The 18,752-nt window shown below is 39.0% G+C and overlaps 1 protein-coding gene across 1 annotated transcript in view; it reads right to left on the bottom strand.

The window, feature by feature from the left end:
• The window catches only part of quob (quattro b), a 40,762-nt gene extending 36,226 nt beyond the window's left edge, over positions 1 to 4,536 (bottom strand). The window contains exon 1 of the mRNA XM_030134780.1: positions 4,225 to 4,536. Within this exon, the coding sequence (XP_029990640.1) occupies positions 4,225 to 4,227 (3 nt within the window). The 5' untranslated portion in view covers positions 4,228 to 4,536. The remainder of the gene's footprint in view (positions 1 to 4,224) is intronic.
• Positions 4,537 to 18,752: the final 14,216 nt, after the last annotated feature.

Raw genomic sequence — 18,752 nt, 5'->3', positions numbered from 1 at the left:
TATGAGACAAAACCCCTACAACATTTTTTGGAGTAACTGGTGCCAGGAGTAAATAGCTCTTCAATCTGGATGAGTTCCTAGTCACTCATTTATTCTGGAGATGAAGAAAACTGAAACTATATTTGTAAAGTTAAGAGGCCGCATAAATAGTGAGTCAGATTTCTGCCTTGGCTTTTTTTCATTGTGTATATGGGATCCAAGAATATAAAACTGGTTTCTTTGTGGGTGAGCTGAGATTTAGTTTCACAAGTGACCTGTTAGTTGAGCCAGAAGCTGTAAATAATGAACGATGAACATTTAGCTGTTAATATTCTACCACAGGACGCAAAACTCAAAAGAACACCGCTGTCATCATTCATCATGCTGTCCTGTGTATATTTGTCTTTTAATGATCTTTAGGCAGACCGTTTGAATCCCATATAAATCTATTCATGCTGTCATTTCTTTTTTTAATCAATAACACTGAAATAACCAAGCCTTTGTGGCAATAACATCACGTAATGTAACATTTAAAAAATGTTTTAAAACAGTGTCTGAGTTTTTCTTGGATCTTACAATTTTTGGTTTAGTTTTAATTTACATACACAATTTTTACACATGAACAGTGTCTCTGAAATGTCTCTATCATAAGAGTTTCATGATGTACCACTCCCTCTAAACATGACAAAACAAAGTCAGCTGGATCCAAGCATGCTTCCCAAAGCTCACATTCTGGCAACTTATCAGGAAGAAAACTCAAAATGCTTTGTATATGGAGACAGAGATGCACAAATAGTCCAACATAGAATAATACAGTGGCATTATAAACAGATTAAAATGCCAGCAAAAGATGGCAATGTGAAATCAATTAAGCTTTAACTAGGATTTTCAGTTGGTTTGTATATACAGTTGTGCTTATAAGTTTACATACCCTAGCAGAATTTGTGATTCTTTTGCCATTTTTCAGAAAACATGAATGATAATACAAAAACTTTTCTTTCACTCATGGCTAGTGGTTGGGTAAAGCCATTTATTAAAGTCATTTTTAAATCATACTGACAACAGAAATTATCCAAACGACCCTGATCAAAAGTTTCCATACCCTAGTTCTTAATCCTCTGTTTTGGCCCGTTTAACATCAATGACAGCTTGAAGTCTTTTGGGGTAGTTGTGGATGAGGCACTTTATTTTCTCAGATGGTAAATCTGCCCATTCTTCTTGGCAAAACACCTTCATTTCCTTTAAGATTTTGGGTTTTCTGGCATGAACTGCATGTTTGAGACCTCCCCAAAGTGGCTCAATGATATTGAGGTCAGGAAATTGAGATGGCCACTCCTTCACCTTCATTTTTTTCTGCTGTAGCCAATGACAGGTCAACTTGGCCTTATGTTTTGGGTCATTGTCATGTTGGAACATCCATGACCGTCCTATGCATATTCTGTCAGGATATGTAAACTTATGAGCACAACTATAAGAGTGTTGTTTATAAGTGAATGCACTGAACACTGACATCTGCTACTCTTCATTCTTGAACCATGCAAATATTTCCAAACAACTACAGACACTAAACAGAACAGGAATGCTATATTTGGGAAAAAGCAGGACACAAAATAATGCTGCAAAGGAGGTGAGCTTCCATCCGTCACATAGAGTTGTGATATTTTTAAGCTGCTTTCAAGCTGAAGCGTATTCTTATAATGACAAATAGTTGTGGCACAAATGCTGAAATACTCTTTATTCTTTACATTTTACTACTGTACTGTGATGCTATACTGGCACATTCCAAAAATCACTAGAAGTTACAACACAGCCCGGGAAGGAAATGACAATCCTGCCGAAACTGTGAGACAATGCACCCAGAAAAGTAACTCACGTCGAGCCTATAGCTGCTCATACGTTTTCCCTGAAAACTTGGCAAAAGCTCTGTTTTGAAAATACACTGCAGAGCCTCTGTTGAGTTTGACCCACTTTTGTGATACAGAGATAATAAACACACTGAAAATACGGTTCACAGATCCATGGCAACTTTCAGAACCTTGACTTGCTGACTGGAGCAAAAAGGAGAAATAATTCAACTCGTACAGTCCCACAAGTCAGATGTCTGCAATTATGCATATTTTCGCCATAAATCTTGTCAGTTTGTTGTAAAGCATTTTTTCCCCGTCTGCCCTGGTAGGAATCCGGAGAAATGACAGCAAGTGGAGCAGTGGGCAAGAAGCATTTGTCTGCCTAAGTGAGCACAGATGATTGTATTGTGGATGTGATGACTTGTCACGGGCTGAGGAGGGAGCTACTTAAGACCGATACATAGCTGCTTAGAGAGAGGAAGTGCAGCTGTGACCCAGCGTAGCCAGGTCAGCCAGTCTAGAACTGAATTCTTTCACAGAGCATGTCCACAGTGTTGCAGGATTAAAGTTTATCCCTGCATGGGTGCACTGTGACTGATCACTATAAATCAGTAACACGCTAATCTGACTGAACTATCATGAGGTTATGTCTGCACCTATTAAAGATTATTTTATTACATTCATTTTATTAAAAGTATCATTTAGCATGCATAGCCTTTACATGTTGCATCTATATTTGTTTACATTATGATTGCACACTATTTGCTGCTAAATCAGAGACATGTTGAGCTCAACTTAAACATGTTCTGACAAAACAAGGGCATATCCAAACCCTGGAAGCTGCTCTAATAAGGCGTTGATGATTTGCATTAGTTTTAAATGAACTTTGAATATTGCAACAGACACCTACAACACTACCAGGACTGTCTGCACTGCACCAGATCTGTGTGTTGACTGTACACAGAAAGGAAAGCACATGCCTCGAGAAGAAAGAGCTTGACCTTGCAGTGAATGAAGGACTGCATGTTGTCCTTGTCACACAGTAACTAAAAGCAAATTAAATACACGCCAGACGGCGAGTAAAGGCCTCTGAGTTTTGTGTTATTGTTCAGAGTTTGCCCAAAATAGAAAATCATGGTCATGCACGAGGCTGTAATCTAATAATTTAGACGTAGAATGCCCATGACTGTTAGTTGGAGGGTGGTCACAGGGAACACCATCAGTCATGCAATAACTAAAACAAACAGCCAAGGCTGTAAAACCTGGTCAAACAAGTGCAGCAGTAAATGTTGAGGCAGGACAAAGCTTACTGTTGGCCATGACGAGCCACCAAGTGTGGACTTCTTTAAACATCCTTCCTTCCTGTTCTCTTTAAAGCTATAATTTATCCAACATGCACGGACAGATGATACCGTATAGGCCTGACTGCTTTCCATATATAGGAGTAAATTCAACAACAGTCAGCTGTTTATATATTAATGGAATTCAGTGTTGATATTTCAGAAACGTTCAACTTCCTTGGGAGCAAAATCTAAATATGTATAACTGTGATCTTTACTCTCATTTCAAGAGATTCTTTGTTTGTCAGAGTAAAAGCCACTTAATAGAAGTTCAAGGGAGCCACATCCTCCCACAAACTCATTGTGAAATCTGAAATGTTCCCATCCTGTAGCTCAGTCACTGTCATTAATTAGGGTCTGTTGTGGCCGAGACCTCTCCATTAATAAAAGCCTCCTGGTTTCAACTTCTTCAAAAGCAGAACATGGAACTACAGAAGCCTATTTGGCATGCATGCAAAACAGCCAAAGAATTTATACACCAAAACACTCTTCACTCACTGAAGTATGTGTGCCATCTGCATCAATTAAATCCTAATCAAAGGACTTAAAGAAGCTAAACAACAGACAATGTGTCTCTCTCAGTCACTCTCTCTTTGTTAGTGTGCGCACACTTTAGAGGTTTGAGATGCTGTGGGCTGTGGATGTGTAACACTCCCACCAACTGTGCTGCGGATAACAAAAAAAGATGTAGACACTGTTGTAATGCTAGCTTTGTGCTGCCTTTGTATAACAGAAAGATAACGTTTCATAATGACAGATAAGATTGCATGACCACAGAAGGTGCCCTGTATCGTGCAACTGGGAAAAAAAATCCAGCTGAGACCAGAAGAAATGCATTAGTTTTAGTTTGGTTTGTGTAGAAATAGCTTAAAACATATCAGGATTTCACAACTTCAGTCACACATGATCGGCAAAGCCACAGGGAGGAAAGCAAAGGCACTTGTCCAGACCTGAGGCTCTTAGTTGTTACTGGGTTAGTGGAGCACTTTAACTCTGAAACCAGAGAGTAAAAACAGACTAGAATGACAAACAGCAGTACAAATCATGTGGTACTTTACCATCTTTGAAGGAGTGTTTCAGTTATCAAACAGACAGTTGTTTTCATTTTGGTCCTGATAATCCTCTCCGGACAGCCTCCCTTGGTTGTTGTACAACAGACTTGCCATGTTTTGTGCATCAACAACTCAGCAAGAGTTTGTGCCATCGGTTAAAGTCCACCCACATGACAGTGAGTTGTCTGGATTGAAAGGTAACTGAAGTCACTTCCATTCTTCGCAGACTTTCCACAAGTCTGAGTAAAAGCAGCAAATTGTGAGGCTGCCTGTTGATTCTGTAGCTCCTCTTTCACTTCTCTCTCGCTTGTCTGGCTACTTGGTGTGTTTAGAGCAAGTTGGGGGTGAGAGAGAGAGAGAGAGAGAGAGAGAAGCAGGGAGTGAGGAAGGAGAAGGGAGGGGGAGGAGAAAAGCTTTCCCTTTCAGAGGAAATCCCCCTAGGCTTTTCAGAGTTTCTTCCCTCTCTTTCTCTCTCTGAGTCTCACACACACACACACACACACACACACACACACACATGCACTCACATATACAGTTCGAATCAGCTTTATCACACACGCCCTATCACACCTACACAAACAACATCTCTCAAACAGTTCTAACAAATCTGCCAGCGTGCGCTCAGACCCAGACAGCTTGAACCACATTTATGTATTCAGGCATCCCACCTGCCTTCCCATGCATACACTGTAAACACACACGTATGCACTCCTCTGGCCGAGCATCAGATGGCTACAGAAATCCAGCCCCTCGATTGTGGCCCCTTTCTTTCTATTTTAATCACTGGCAGCTTTTAGAAGGCTAAGTCAGTCTTTTTCCTCTCTCCTATCCCTCCCAGACTTCCACTGTGTGCTCCAGGCTTTCTCATTTCCTTTCTTCAGCAATTGTCTTCCGGCAGACTGCCCAGTCTTTGACTCGTATCAAAGGGAAAGACAGCAGAGGGGCTTCCCTGCAGAAGTCCGAGCCAAGCAGCAGGCATGTGAAGAGCTCAGCTACACTCCACTTTAGGCCAGAGGAATGTAGGGTTACACCTTCTAGACTGCATTTTACATCTGGAAGTCAGAAAACACGAAACCTAAGACCTGTTGTAAGAAGCGAGGCTCATCACTGAGACTTTACATGAAGCAGAAGATTGACAGGCTGGTGTTTATTTCTGTCAGCTGAGGCCAGCAAAATGAATGTGAGTGAGGTAGTTTAGACAAGCCGCTCACAGTCGGCCTCGACCTCTGCCTTTGTGTTCATATAAATTCCAGAAATTACATGAGGGTCTGTGCATATTTTTATTACGAGAAGAAAGAGCAAAAGATTTTCTTTTAATCAGGTGTGTCTGTCTGGTGAAGCTGCAGCTGGAAGTATGAAATGTAAACCTCTCTCTAAGACTATCTGTGGTTTCCTATTCTGCAAAAACTGCACTCCGAAACATTCCTCACGTGTTTTCCTTTCAGAGACAGAAAGCCATACTAATTTGTCTTTGACCTTAAAGCACAAAAATATGTAGGTGACACTTTTGAAATATGGTACACTATTCCTCATATCTTCTTGTGCTTTCAGTCTCACGCTCTCAATCATTTTTTAAGTCCTGCATCTTTACAAGCAAATGTTTTAGACGAGACGTAAAAGAAACAGTAATACCTTCGTCTGACCTCTTTTTCTCTCACGTGCGACCAAATTCAGATTTCCTCATGTTTTTGAGGGAAGCTGGCCAAATTTCCTTGCCCATAATAACTCAATGAGGATGGGTCTGCTTAATAGTAATATCTGTGACTAACTGGAATTCTTCTGGCCTATAAGGGGATAAATATTTAAAGCTGCTTCAACAGATTCTTGGCCTCTTGATGCAGCGTGAAAACACAACCCTGAGATATCATCAGTCGAAACGACCTTAATCTACAGGTCCATCCACTACATATGGAGAAACATTATTCTAAGTGTTGGGTCTTGTTTCTGTTCTAGGCGTGTGTTGAATCTAACATCAGTATGTGCGGTCGTGTTAGCCAAGTTGTGGTTTCCATATGCTTCTAAAGGAAATAGCTGAATCCTAAATATTCCACCTAGTCAGTACTCTACCTGTCTGCTGCTTTCCATTTAGTGGGTTTATTGGAGCCTTTTCACTATATTAACACTGGGATATATGCAAATAATTATGCCAAAAAGAGAACAGAGAATGTAAACGAATAAAGTAATAATCATCACACAGCTAGCTTTCAGTATTTTAACCCTTTATAGGGCACTCATAGGGTGAAGACACATCAACACGACTGCTGATCATCACCAGAAAAGGTAGCCCGACTGATCAGTCTGCTCCCATCTCCCTGACATGGTCAAAAAAGTGTAAAGAACACACCAAATTGGCTACCAACTCGAGCGTATGTTCTCCTCTTGTGCGAGACGTAAAACTGGAAATAATGGAACATCTCTCGAGACCAAAACACAAAGTTCGCTGTCGTCAGTCATTGTTGTCAGCGTTGAGTAGTCAAGAAGAGTTGTTGTTGTACTTGTTGAATGGATGGCTAGTAATAAGAAGATACTGGCGTTGTCACCGCTTAAGCTTCTTCTTGTGGAAGAAGAAAGATGTCGTAGGCGAAAACTGAGGCCAAATTGCACTATGCTAACAACACTAACGGTGTTCACTTCATGGAATGAATGAAGTCCATAGGCAACACTGACTGGCAATCATTCACATACAATATGAGCAGTTCGTGGGCGATTATAGAAGACAATAGTAGTGTGAAGTACCCTGGCATAGTTGTATTCAAATGTAAACTTGTCGCTCATTGATTCACTAGTCAAGGGCTATCCCTCCACCAATCAGACTGGTCCGACTGAATGACAGGTAGCGGCCGATTACACATGTTGAATCGGCCAAAAAGACTGGCAATGGCATTAATGACGGCCGATCGCACAAAACACACCTAACAGACTCATGTTACCGACCTCGCCAGATGTCCTGACAACGTCCGACCAGCGAAAATCGGGTTGGTGTGTCTTCGCCTGTAGAAATACTCCAAAATTTCAACCTTAGTGTGTTATTGGACGACATAACAAGACTTTAATACTTTTGTAAAATTTTTCGAAAACATTTTTATTGTTATGTAGAAAATCAAGGTCAACGAGGTTACCATATTTGGTTCCTTACTTGTAAGTGGGGGGAAAAAAACGAGAAGTAAACATAAAAAATACAAGAAAAACATGTAAGGTGAAAGGGGCATGTATTTTAGAAGATTAGAACGTCACTTTTAGAACATTAGACCAACGTAAGTGCTGATCCAGACACCTGTCCACATCCACATTATCCCTTTGAACATCATTCCTGACATTAGTACCACTAGTGGCATAGTGCCCGTGGTGCCATTGTACAATAGCATGAGAGGTTTAAATCGGCCAGCATACCTCACAACATTTGAATACGGACATAAAAGTGTGCCTAGTAGATAGTCAGGTAATGTTTGTGTTCATTTGGCAAGTTTGGCAGTGATCTGGCCAGTGAAGGTCTGTCGTGAGGTTGGACTTTGTTCGAGGTGAGCCGGGACTCGGTCTGAGGTGAGCTGGGACCCTGTCTGTGGTGAGCTGGGACCCTGTCTGTGGTGAGCTGGGACCCGGTCCGAGGTGAGCTGGGACCCGGTCTGTGGTGAGCTGGTACCCATTCCGAGGTAATGTGTGTGTGTGTGTGTGTGTGTGTGCTAGCGGCATTGTACCCGTGGTGCCATTGTACAATAGCATGAGAGAATAAAATCGCCCATCATACCTCACAACATTTAAATACAGACATAAAATTGTGCCTAGTAGATAGTCAGGTAATGTTTTTATTCATTTGATGAGTTTGGCAGCGATCGGGCCTGTGAAGGCTAAGGAAAACCCATACAAACACCCTCCTGTGCTGCAACATCGATCAACCACTGGACGGACACAGAAGGTGCATTATAGTAGGATTACTTCATGGTACCTAACAAAGCAGGTCCACTCACTGTTCATGCAGAGGTGGACCTTACAGACCCTGTGGACCACATTGGACCTGGGATTGTTGACTCACCACCCTCATTGTAACTGTTGCTGTCACTGTCTTGTAATGTATTTGGAAATTACCAAAAACAGTCACTTGCCCAATAAAGGGTTCATGTAGCACTTCAAATAAAAGGACACATTTTTCTACATATGTACATAACTGGGGAATAAACTTTGTAATGGGGTCACTTCTAATTGAAATCAAGCACAGAACATAGATTGATTGATTCTTTAATTTCATCACGTACCTAAAGAGCTCGACCCTCGTGGGTTTACGAGACGCCCAACACAAACTTGCAGTGGCCGCAGCATTGCACTACATTTCATAACAAAACCACAGGTTCTTTTACAACTTAAGCCCAAACAAAACATTCTGTCTTCTTTCCCAAGCTCTGACGAAAAAAAGAAGCTTAACTCAAATTTTTAGTAATCATCCAGCTGAAATAAATCACCATAACTGGAGAATATTTTACCGACAGAGTTCATCAGCAATATTCCCAAGACTGTAAAATGAAAAATGATTCTCACTTTCGGGTTCACTACACATAACAAAGTCAGTCCTGCTCTGGATTGGCAAGAAAAGCTGCTATTCTACTCTGAAGTCTTTGTCTTTTATTTAATTCTACTTCCAATGGGGCTCTACATAGTGGTTATTCTTCAGACAATAAGTGATTTTTGTTTTTGCTACCTCTCAACAGACATGCTGAGCAGTTTGCTCCCAAACACAATATAAAATTATTTGTTCTGGCAAAAATTAAAGACAAATCATTCTAATAAAATAAAGTTTTCAACTCCTTAGCTATGTGAGTATCTGATCAGACATCATTGTCTAAGCTAAAGTATTTGACACAGCTATCTTCAAATACATATACTGTATATCTGTGATAAAGTGCTCATCGTATCAGCTCGGATGACTCATTGTTAGCAGGCATGTGTGAATCTGAGTCTTCTTTTGTTTTTCTTTCTCTCATTGTCAAGGTCTGGACCTATCCGGGTCATCTCCCCACCAGAAACGTGATGGTGAATCAGGAGATCAGGGACGGCCAGGATGAAAGCGGGCCACAGCGGGCCGACACTCAGTCCTGATCCCTGTTTCATGAAAACCAGATGGGTTGTCCATCTAAACCAACAGAGCCTGGATGGAGGGGGGAGGAGGGGGCTGCTCTGATGTGTGAGTCAGTGTATGTGGATAGGGTGCTCTTCAAAAAAAAAAAAAAAAAAAAATGCAGACATAAGGTACACAGAGAGAAAAGTAGACCAAACTAGACAGGGAAATATACACAGAGATAGAGAGCGACGGTTCCGGAGATACAGTCAAAGCCAGGAAGTTTGAAACACACACCCACAGAGGTTCATTAAGCAATCGTAAACATGCGCATGTACGGCAATTTCTGAAATATAGACATAAACAAACACATTCACACACTTGCACGCAAACACAGCAGGATGACACCCGAAGTGCCCTTTCTTCCCGCTCTCCCTCCATGCCTAATTCCTTCCTGGTGAGTAGGAGACCCCTAAAGCAAAAGAGCAGGACCCCTTCAGTGATTTACTTTAACCTCTCCTTCCCATGCACACTTAGACACAGCAGCGGCCGCTCTAGCCCAGTCTATAAAGCATGATTCACAATGAGTGTGCTCGCTAGTATTGTCATTAAAGAATAGGAACTCTCCTCTTGGCAGTCTACCCCCTGTAACTGTTCTTGGATCAATTACCTGACTCAAGTTGTTTTATGCATTAACTTTATGTGTCACATGTTGTTTTAATTTAACCCAGAAAGACCCAGTGCTACTTTTGTGTCAGCTCCCAAATAAAATGTTCTCAATATTTAACTTTTCTTAAGTGAATTATCACCATTTATTATAATATTATCCTCTGAATTTTGCATTTTATCAGTATAAATCTGGTATTTTCCTGTATTTAATTTAGTGATCATGAATATGTTCATAAAAATTCAGATTAAAGTTAAGGGTTATTATATCAGAAACAGAGAAAAGTGCAGAAAAAGTAACTTTTTTAGTAAAATGTATCATTAACTGAACATAAACCAAGCATTTCCATCTGCTGTCACAAATCCAACTTCATAAAAAAATGACAAACTGCATTTTACTCCAATTATTTACATGTACTGATAGGATTAGTGGATTATTAAACAGTTTAGATCAGTAGATGCTTTTGGTCGGTGATGGATGTTTGTGTAGTGTGACTTTTGTGGCATTTCCATAATATTTGTTCCTCTACATTTAACTTTTGTTAAGTGATTTGTCACCATTTATTACAATATTATCCTCTGTATTTTGAGTATTTCAGTGTAAATCGTGTTTTTTCCTATATTAAATTCACTGATCATGCAGATGTTCATTAACCCTTTCATGCATAGCGGTCACTGCAGAGGACAGTTATTCTACAGCTGTTCTCTTGTATATTCATGGATTTTGTTGTTTTAGTTGCATATCAACCAACACCATGGATACTTATGCACCATCCCATAATACATTGCAATTCGCACTGTTACTGTAACTTTGCAGTTCTTGAGAAACCTGATCGGTAGCAACAGATTTGAGTGTAAATCAATTGCTAATTGTTATTAGACTGTAATTAACATTTTTTTTAAACAAGAAGTTGTTGTGTTTTGTTGTTTTTTGCATATTATGTGAGTGCGTAGTAACTACTATTATATAGGGTGTCCCATAAGTCTCCATACATAGGAAAAATAAACGTTTCTTGACATAAACCATTTTTATTTATATAATATGCTCTATATGACTGCCATTTTGTCGGGAACACATTTCAGTGCGTGTCTGCTGAAGAACTATAAAGAAGAAATATAAAGAAATACATGTTAGAACCATATATGTATGGAATGTATTATGTCTCCTATGTATGGAGACTTATGGGACACCCTGTAGTATGTTAAAATGTGAGAAAACATCGGATCAGCAACATTAAAAAACATTTATTTCATAGTTTTCACACAGTATGACAGTAAATGCATATTTCTTCGCTTCAAAAATTAAACGCATGGTGTCCAGCTAAGTGGACGTTTTTGTAACACCATGAAAAATAGGTTCATAGAAAAAAAAAAATTCAATCACATTGTCTTTTTCATGCCTAAAGAGGAATAAAAACACTCAGGAAAAAAATCTTGATTCAGGTTCTCATAATTCATGCATGCAAAGGGTTAAAGCTCAGATTAAAGTTGAGGGATATTATATCAAAAACAGAAAAAACTGAAGAAAAAGTGACTTTTTCAGCAAGTCTATCATTAACTTTACAGAAACTAAGTCTGTCCATCCACTGTCATTGATCCAAATCCATGGGTTTTACTGCGAAATCAATGCTGTAGAAGATGACGGTGTTTCCATGTTCACTACAGAGCCTCTGAACATTGAAATGGGTCATATCTGATGACCATGAAAAGATTGCAAACTGCATTTTACTCTAATTATTTCAACTTACAATAGGCTTAGTGGTTCAGAAGTCATTAAACATTTTACATCAGTAGATGCTTTTGGTTGCTAGTGGCTGTTTGAGTCTTTATGGGTTAAAGCAATAGACAGAAAAACTCCCTCAGCGCTGATAATTCAGAGTGCAGAACAGAGGTAAACAGCTTCAGGATGAATCAGCAACGTTATTATGAACTTTACTGTCTGTCTGAAAGGCTTTTGGCTGCAGTCAGTCAAGATGAAAGGAGGAAGACGAAGACAAGGGGGTTATCTGTCTCTCCCATGTTTCGCTTTCCCAGAGAGAGCGACCTTATCAGCGTCTGGAGATCTGCTGCTGTGACTCTGACATCATTTCCTGCCCGACCCAGGCCTGTCAGGATCAGGGGCCCAGGCTTGTGATTTAGACACTCGTGTTGTTAAGCATTCTTTCATCAAACAGAGGGGATAGTCCGGGCATCTTCCCTGTCAATATCTGTCTACACCCCAGATGGTTTTTTTGTGTGAGGTATTTGTGCATCTTTTAAGAGGGATTTATGGTATGTTTTGGCTAAGTGTGTCAGTCTGAGAGGTACAAGACTGAAAATAAGGGTTTTCAGACAAGAGGCTGTACTTTCAGGGACATTCCAGCGCACTCAGGGAGACAGTCTGCATGTTTGTGTTCGGCTGTAATTATCTTCATCATTCACATTGTGTATAAACTTTCCTTAAGGAGCCGCGTTTGAGTGATTTATCATGGTATTAAGTGTTTGCGAATTATAAATCTATCAAGTGTATAGAGTTCTTCATATCCTGCTCTATTTTTATGGCTAATAAAAGACAGGACAGAGACTCCTCCAACACTTTAAATTGCTTTCCATCTGTCCCACTTTAACTGCTTTTGTTCCCGCTGAGATTTTATAATGAGACGTCACATTTCAGTACAGCCAGCAGGTCTCACCGGGATACAAATACATTTTCTGTCAGAATATTTCTTGCTTTAGACAAAACATTATTTCTTATACTTACTTGTATTTCAGTATATATAGCCTATATACAGTATGCACACTGTCCAGGCAGAAAAAAAGTGGGCACCTGGATTTCATTATGAACCTTGCATTGGATAATTACTGCTGCGATTAATACGTTTCAGCTGCAACAAGTTCATTAAGTAGCTTCTCATTTCTTCACCCATATTCATCCAAACAACCATTGGCAACCAAAGCATCTACTGATCTAATACGTTACTCCGTAGTTACTGTAGAAACACCATCATTCTTCTACAACATTGATTCACAAGTAAAACCCATGGAGTTTAGTCAATGACAGTGGATGGAGACACTTTGTTTTATATTCAGTTAATGATATCTTTGGTGAAAAAGTCACTATTTCTTCGGTTGTCTCTGTTTCTGATATAATAACCTATGAATTTACTCTGAACTTTAATGAACATCTACATGATCAGTGAATTAAATAAAGGCAAATACATGATTTACCCTGAAAAAATGCAAAATACTGAAGGTGATATTGCAATAAATTTTGATAAATCCTTTAAGAAAGGTTAAATATAGAGAAAAAAATCATTTGGGAACTGACAGAAAAGTAGCACTGGGTCTTTATGGGTTAAACAACCATCACTTTGACAGAGAGCATAAAGAATGGACTGTATTTCAATGGAAAAAGGTCATGTGGTCAAATGAGTCCAGACTGACCCTATTAGAGAGTGATGGACGCATAAGGGTGAGAAGAGAAGCAGATGGAGCAGTGGTTCTTAACCTTGTTGGAGGTACTGAACCTCACCAGTTTCATATGCGCATTCACCGAACCCTTCTTTATTAAAAAATAAAATATGATTTTTTTCAAATTCAAGACACAGGTATATGTTTTACTGGTGCACAAAATGAACTGTGCATTAACATCACTGTGTTCAAAGAACAAAACCAATACAGTGCATGAACTCACAACCAATTACATACCTTTTCACAAAGACATGACCTTTTTTAATACTACCACACTGAAAGGGTTTTAATTTTTAACCTTATGTATTCCAATAATGAACTTATTGTATTTATGCTATTTATCATTTTTAACATTTTTAACACACACCCATCACCTAATTTCCATCAGGCTACAATAATAGTGAATATTTACTACAAATCAGTGGGACTTCTGCTGTTGCCTTTGAGAGACCAGTTCAGAAATGCGTGGCTTCACCTTGGCAAGTGCCACTCTCTTTCTCCATCCACGACGGTGCGTCGGTCGTCACATGATTGTAACTGACCAGTGCGGTGACCGAAAATGTAAACAAACACTACACATGGCTGCCTCCGTGGTTAACAGAAAGTAGCAAAAGTCATAACAATGATGTGGAAAATAATTTGTCAGACGAGTGGAAGAGATTATAAACACTTCCGGATGTGGTGTAGTGCTATAAGCAACAACAATACACCACGTATATTGGATGTCAATCAGAGAAACAGTCTCTGAAGCCGTTTGTTTACATACACGGACCTAGCCCGACACACACACCCGACTAATGAGTCGAGTGTGCGTCTTGATCTCCGCTGAACCCTTGAGACTGACTCACCGAACCCCTAGGGTTCGATCGAACCCAGGTTAAGAACCACTGAGATGGAGTGATTACCCATCATGCCTAGTGCCTACAGTACAAGCTTGTGGGGGCAGTGTTATGATCTTTGGTTGGTTCATTTGGTCAGGTCTAGGTTCAGCAGAGGTATGTGGCCATAAAATAAGTTCAGCTGACTACCTGAATATACTGAATGACCAGGTCTGAACATCAGTAGATTCTTTCTTTCCTGATCACACAAACCAAGATGATGATGCTTGATTTCAACAGGATCAGATCGTAAAAGTGTGGTCAGGGAGCATGAGATAACATTTTTATACATTGTTTGGATGCCACAGAGTCCAGATCTGAACCTCGACTCTCCATCATCAATACAAAATTTAGATAAAAATCAAAAATACTAAAAAATGCAAGTCGTGACAGAAAGTTGTAACTTTACAAAATGTTACATGGCATTAATGATGAATTCCTTAATCAAAGCTAAAAACAGTCTAACTAAACATTGTGGGTTTTTTTTTTTGTTTTTGTTTTTTTTTTTTTGGGGGGGGGGGGTAGTGTATAAATTCACTGTACAAAAAAGTAAGGAGCAGTGTATCAAAACAGGCAGTTACATACACTGCAAATGCTTCACATCCCAGATAATACTGTCCTAATAGTATCATAAGTATTACCACCATAATCTTAACATAATCTATATTATAAAAGCCAAGTGGCCTCTGTGTGTGTGCATGTGTGTGTATATCCGGGGATTCACACAAAATCCAGGAAGAGATGACAGCTGCAGTTTGGCATACTTGTGTATTTTTGGTCAAGGAAGAGACTAGCAAAAACAGCAAGTTGATAGGACCAATATTTTGAGAGATATTGGTAATTTTGGAATACAATCGCCTTACAATCACGTTACTATGTCCAGAACCCTTTGGCGGTGACTGCTGGACAAATGTGGTACAGCATGCACAAATAAACAACAGCATAAAAACTACCACATCTAGGACCTGTGGATCCCCATGGGTCAACGTGCTAGCCATAATATAATCTTTGTATGGGGGAGGGGTTGAACAGATGCTGCCACTGACATTGAATCACCTGCTAACTTTTTTTGCTTAGGGTGTCAGTTCTATCGACCAATAATGTTCTTATTATAGCAAATCCCCATCATGAGCAGTCCCTTGTGGAAAACGGTGTGCTTTGCGATGACAACAATTCAGCTCTAATCTAGTCAACAGGGTGTCCCATAAGTCTCCATACATAGAAAAAATAAACGTTTCTTGACATAAACCATTTTTATTTATATAACATGCTCTATATAACTGCCATTTTGTCGGGAACACATTTCAATGCGTGTCTGCTGAAGAACTATAAAGAAGAAATATAAAGAAATACATGTTAGAACCATATATGTATGGAATGTATTATGTCTCCTATGTATGGAGACTTATGGGACACCCTGTATTTCCCTTCTATAATCTATCAAGATCCAGTTGGGTGGTGAGAATAATGGGGCATGCTCTGTAGAAACGGAACACTATATTAACTTTTAATAGGGCACTCATAGGAATATTTGGAAATTAAAAAATTTTAACCTTAGTGTGTTATTTGAGGACATAACATGACTTTATTACTTTTGTAAAATTTTTCAAAAATCTTTATTGTTATGTAGAAAATCATGGTTAATTAAGTTACCATATTTGGTTCCTTACCCTTAAGTGGCAAAAAAAAATTTAAAATACATGTAAGGTGAAAGGAACATGTATTTTAGAACATCACTTTTAGAACATTAGACCAACATAATCCAGACACCTATCCACATCCACATTGAACATCATTCCTTCCATTAGTACCATTACTTCATGGTACCTAACAAAGCAGGTACACTCACCGTTCATGCAGAGTTGGACTTTACAGACCCTGTAGACCACATTGGACCTGTGATTGTTGACTCAATGTAATTGAAACTGTACCTTTCACTGTCTTCTAATGCATGCTGAAATTACCAAAAGTAGTCACTTGCCCGATAAAGGGGGTTAAAAATGGAAGTGCATCACTGGAGTGCAAAGTATACATGTTCCATATGGCGGTACCAACTGGACATTGGGTATAATTGCTTGTGAAGTGGTTGTGCTTTATTCATGTCACAGCTATTTAAAGTAAAATAATTGTGGGCTGAAACACTAGCTTCTGAAGCGTTTTCTCCACAGTCCGCAGACAGTTAAGTACTTTTTCAAGGGTTTTCCATCTGTGGTGTAAATGAAAGTTTTTGGTTTACAGAATGAAGTCTTCAGATGCTAAATTGATTATTATGATATGGTAGACCCCTGAGTAGTTCCACATGTTTTGCTCGGTCCCTTTCTCTTTGGATGAGTTTTCCTGAAAGCCACAGCAATGACAAGCCTCACCCTCAGCTGGCCACCACTGGGTGCTGATCCAGCGTAGGAAGCAGGTGTTAAATTCACAACAGCAGACAAGGCAGAGGAAAAAAAAACTGAGTTGCAAGAATGTGGGAAGCCTGAGATTTTGGCTCAAGACGTTCTTTTTCCATTCTCGTAACAAGTGATTTAGAATTTAACAAGTGTAAAAGAATAGAGCCTCGAGAGGATGTAAATTCCCACATGGTTAAAAAGAGGACAGACCAATTATTTGGTCTTATAGATAGTATTGCAATGTTGCGGAATGGGGAAAACAAAAAAGCAATTAATTTGAGTTCCTGCTTCCTTCAGGACTCATTATTATAGTATTAAGCCCTATTTGTCTGGGGCTAGTGTAAGGGGGACTCTGGTGATTTAGGAATTACTCAAATATACTGTCATGATCCCCCTCTTAGAGACAATGGCTGAAGCTGATGAAAGATGGAAAAAATGTGTATTCCTGCACATTACCACACATGTCATCGATCTGATCATCTTCTGAGAATTTACTTTCCTGAAGGATTTGAGTTTGCTCTTTCTATAAATTTGTCTCCATGTTTGAACCTCTTACATTTGCACCAAAAACACTTAAATATTTATATTTGTGCTAATAATTGCCAATGTAACTTCCATAATTACAGTAAACAGGCAGACTAAATGCATGGAGGACATCAAAAAAGTATTGCAAATCACAGATATGTTGAATATAATCATGTGCAAACTTTAATCAGTTTATGCTTGGTGGCTTGACTTGGTCCCTCTTTTGTCTGTTTGTGTGTACTATGTGTTGTTGCTTGTTGTTTGTTTTTCTTTTTTTGTGTCTTAGTTCAGTTATGGTATTATGTTATCTGTAAGTTATTACCCCACCCCCCGAAGGGGAGGCATGGGGTGTTGTTTTTGGTTTGGTTTGGTTTGGTTTGGTTTGTTTGTTTGTTTGTTAACACTGTAGCAGCAAAACTATTGTTTGAATTCATACCAGATTGGGTTTATAGATTGCCAGTGATCCAGAATATATCTGATTTCATTTTGGGACAAGTAGGTCAAAGTTCAAATTTTTCATGAATTTTTAAAGTTGTTTTTTTTTTTTTCCATTTACTTATAATGGGCGAAATTTCAAATGTCTGTAGCCGCAAAATTATTGGTTGAATTTATACCAAACTGGGTTTATAGATTGCCAGTGACCCAGAATAGATGTGTTTACATTTTGGGGAAAAAAAAAACAATGAATTTTTTAAAAAAAAATTTCTTCTCCCATTTTACTTGTAATGGGTGAAATTTCACATCTATAAAAACATCAATTTTGTTTCAATTTATTTCAAACTTGGCACATATATAGAGGCAATTGATATGTTGACATAAGCACAAACATGATGACATCAGTTGGATCAATGCCAAAATAAGCTAAAATATGTGTGAGGGGTGGGGTTTGATGTGTCTGGCACCACTTGTTTATTCTGTTTGGATTTGTTTTTGTTTTTTTGTTTGTTTTTTAACCTGCCAATGAGTCTCTCATATTTACATGTAAATGTTCATTAATATGAACTGTCCCATTTTAAAAATCAGTCAATCAACTAATCAGTCTGATCAGAAATTGCTAACTATAGCTGTGAATAACATATTTATCCTCCTACCTCTCCGAAAAAGCCTGTGACTGGCAAAAATCACAGCTACATAAGGTGAATTTCAGACATAGACATCAAAGTTTCCTCTCAGATGATGTAAACTACAATATGCTAAAAGACAATTATGTAATTTTTGCCCAATGATGATAAAAAAACGCCAAAAAAACACTGTCATCAATGTCATTAACCAAGTCTAAGGGTAATGAATGTCATGAGCACCTTCATCTTCAATCTATTTTCAATATATTTCATAGTGGATCAAACAAAAAAACTGTCACATTTGTGGTCACAGTAAAAACACAGCGGTTACACAAATGCTAAGCAGCTATTGACACTGCTGTAATAATCCTGTTAGCTTCCAGGCACTTGATACACAAAAGCCTCCTTTCACCGGACCAAAGCAGTTGTTAGGACCCCCTTTAAGACTGCACCAAGACAGTATTTAATGGTTAACTCTCAGCTCGTCTTGCCTGTGTAAGCAAAGCTGTCGACACAA

The sequence above is a fragment of the Sphaeramia orbicularis genome, chromosome 5 (assembly GCF_902148855.1).
Source record: "Sphaeramia orbicularis chromosome 5, fSphaOr1.1, whole genome shotgun sequence".
Lineage (NCBI taxonomy): Eukaryota > Metazoa > Chordata > Actinopteri > Kurtiformes > Apogonidae > Sphaeramia > Sphaeramia orbicularis.
This window is presented reverse-complemented; position numbering and strand designations above follow the sequence as displayed.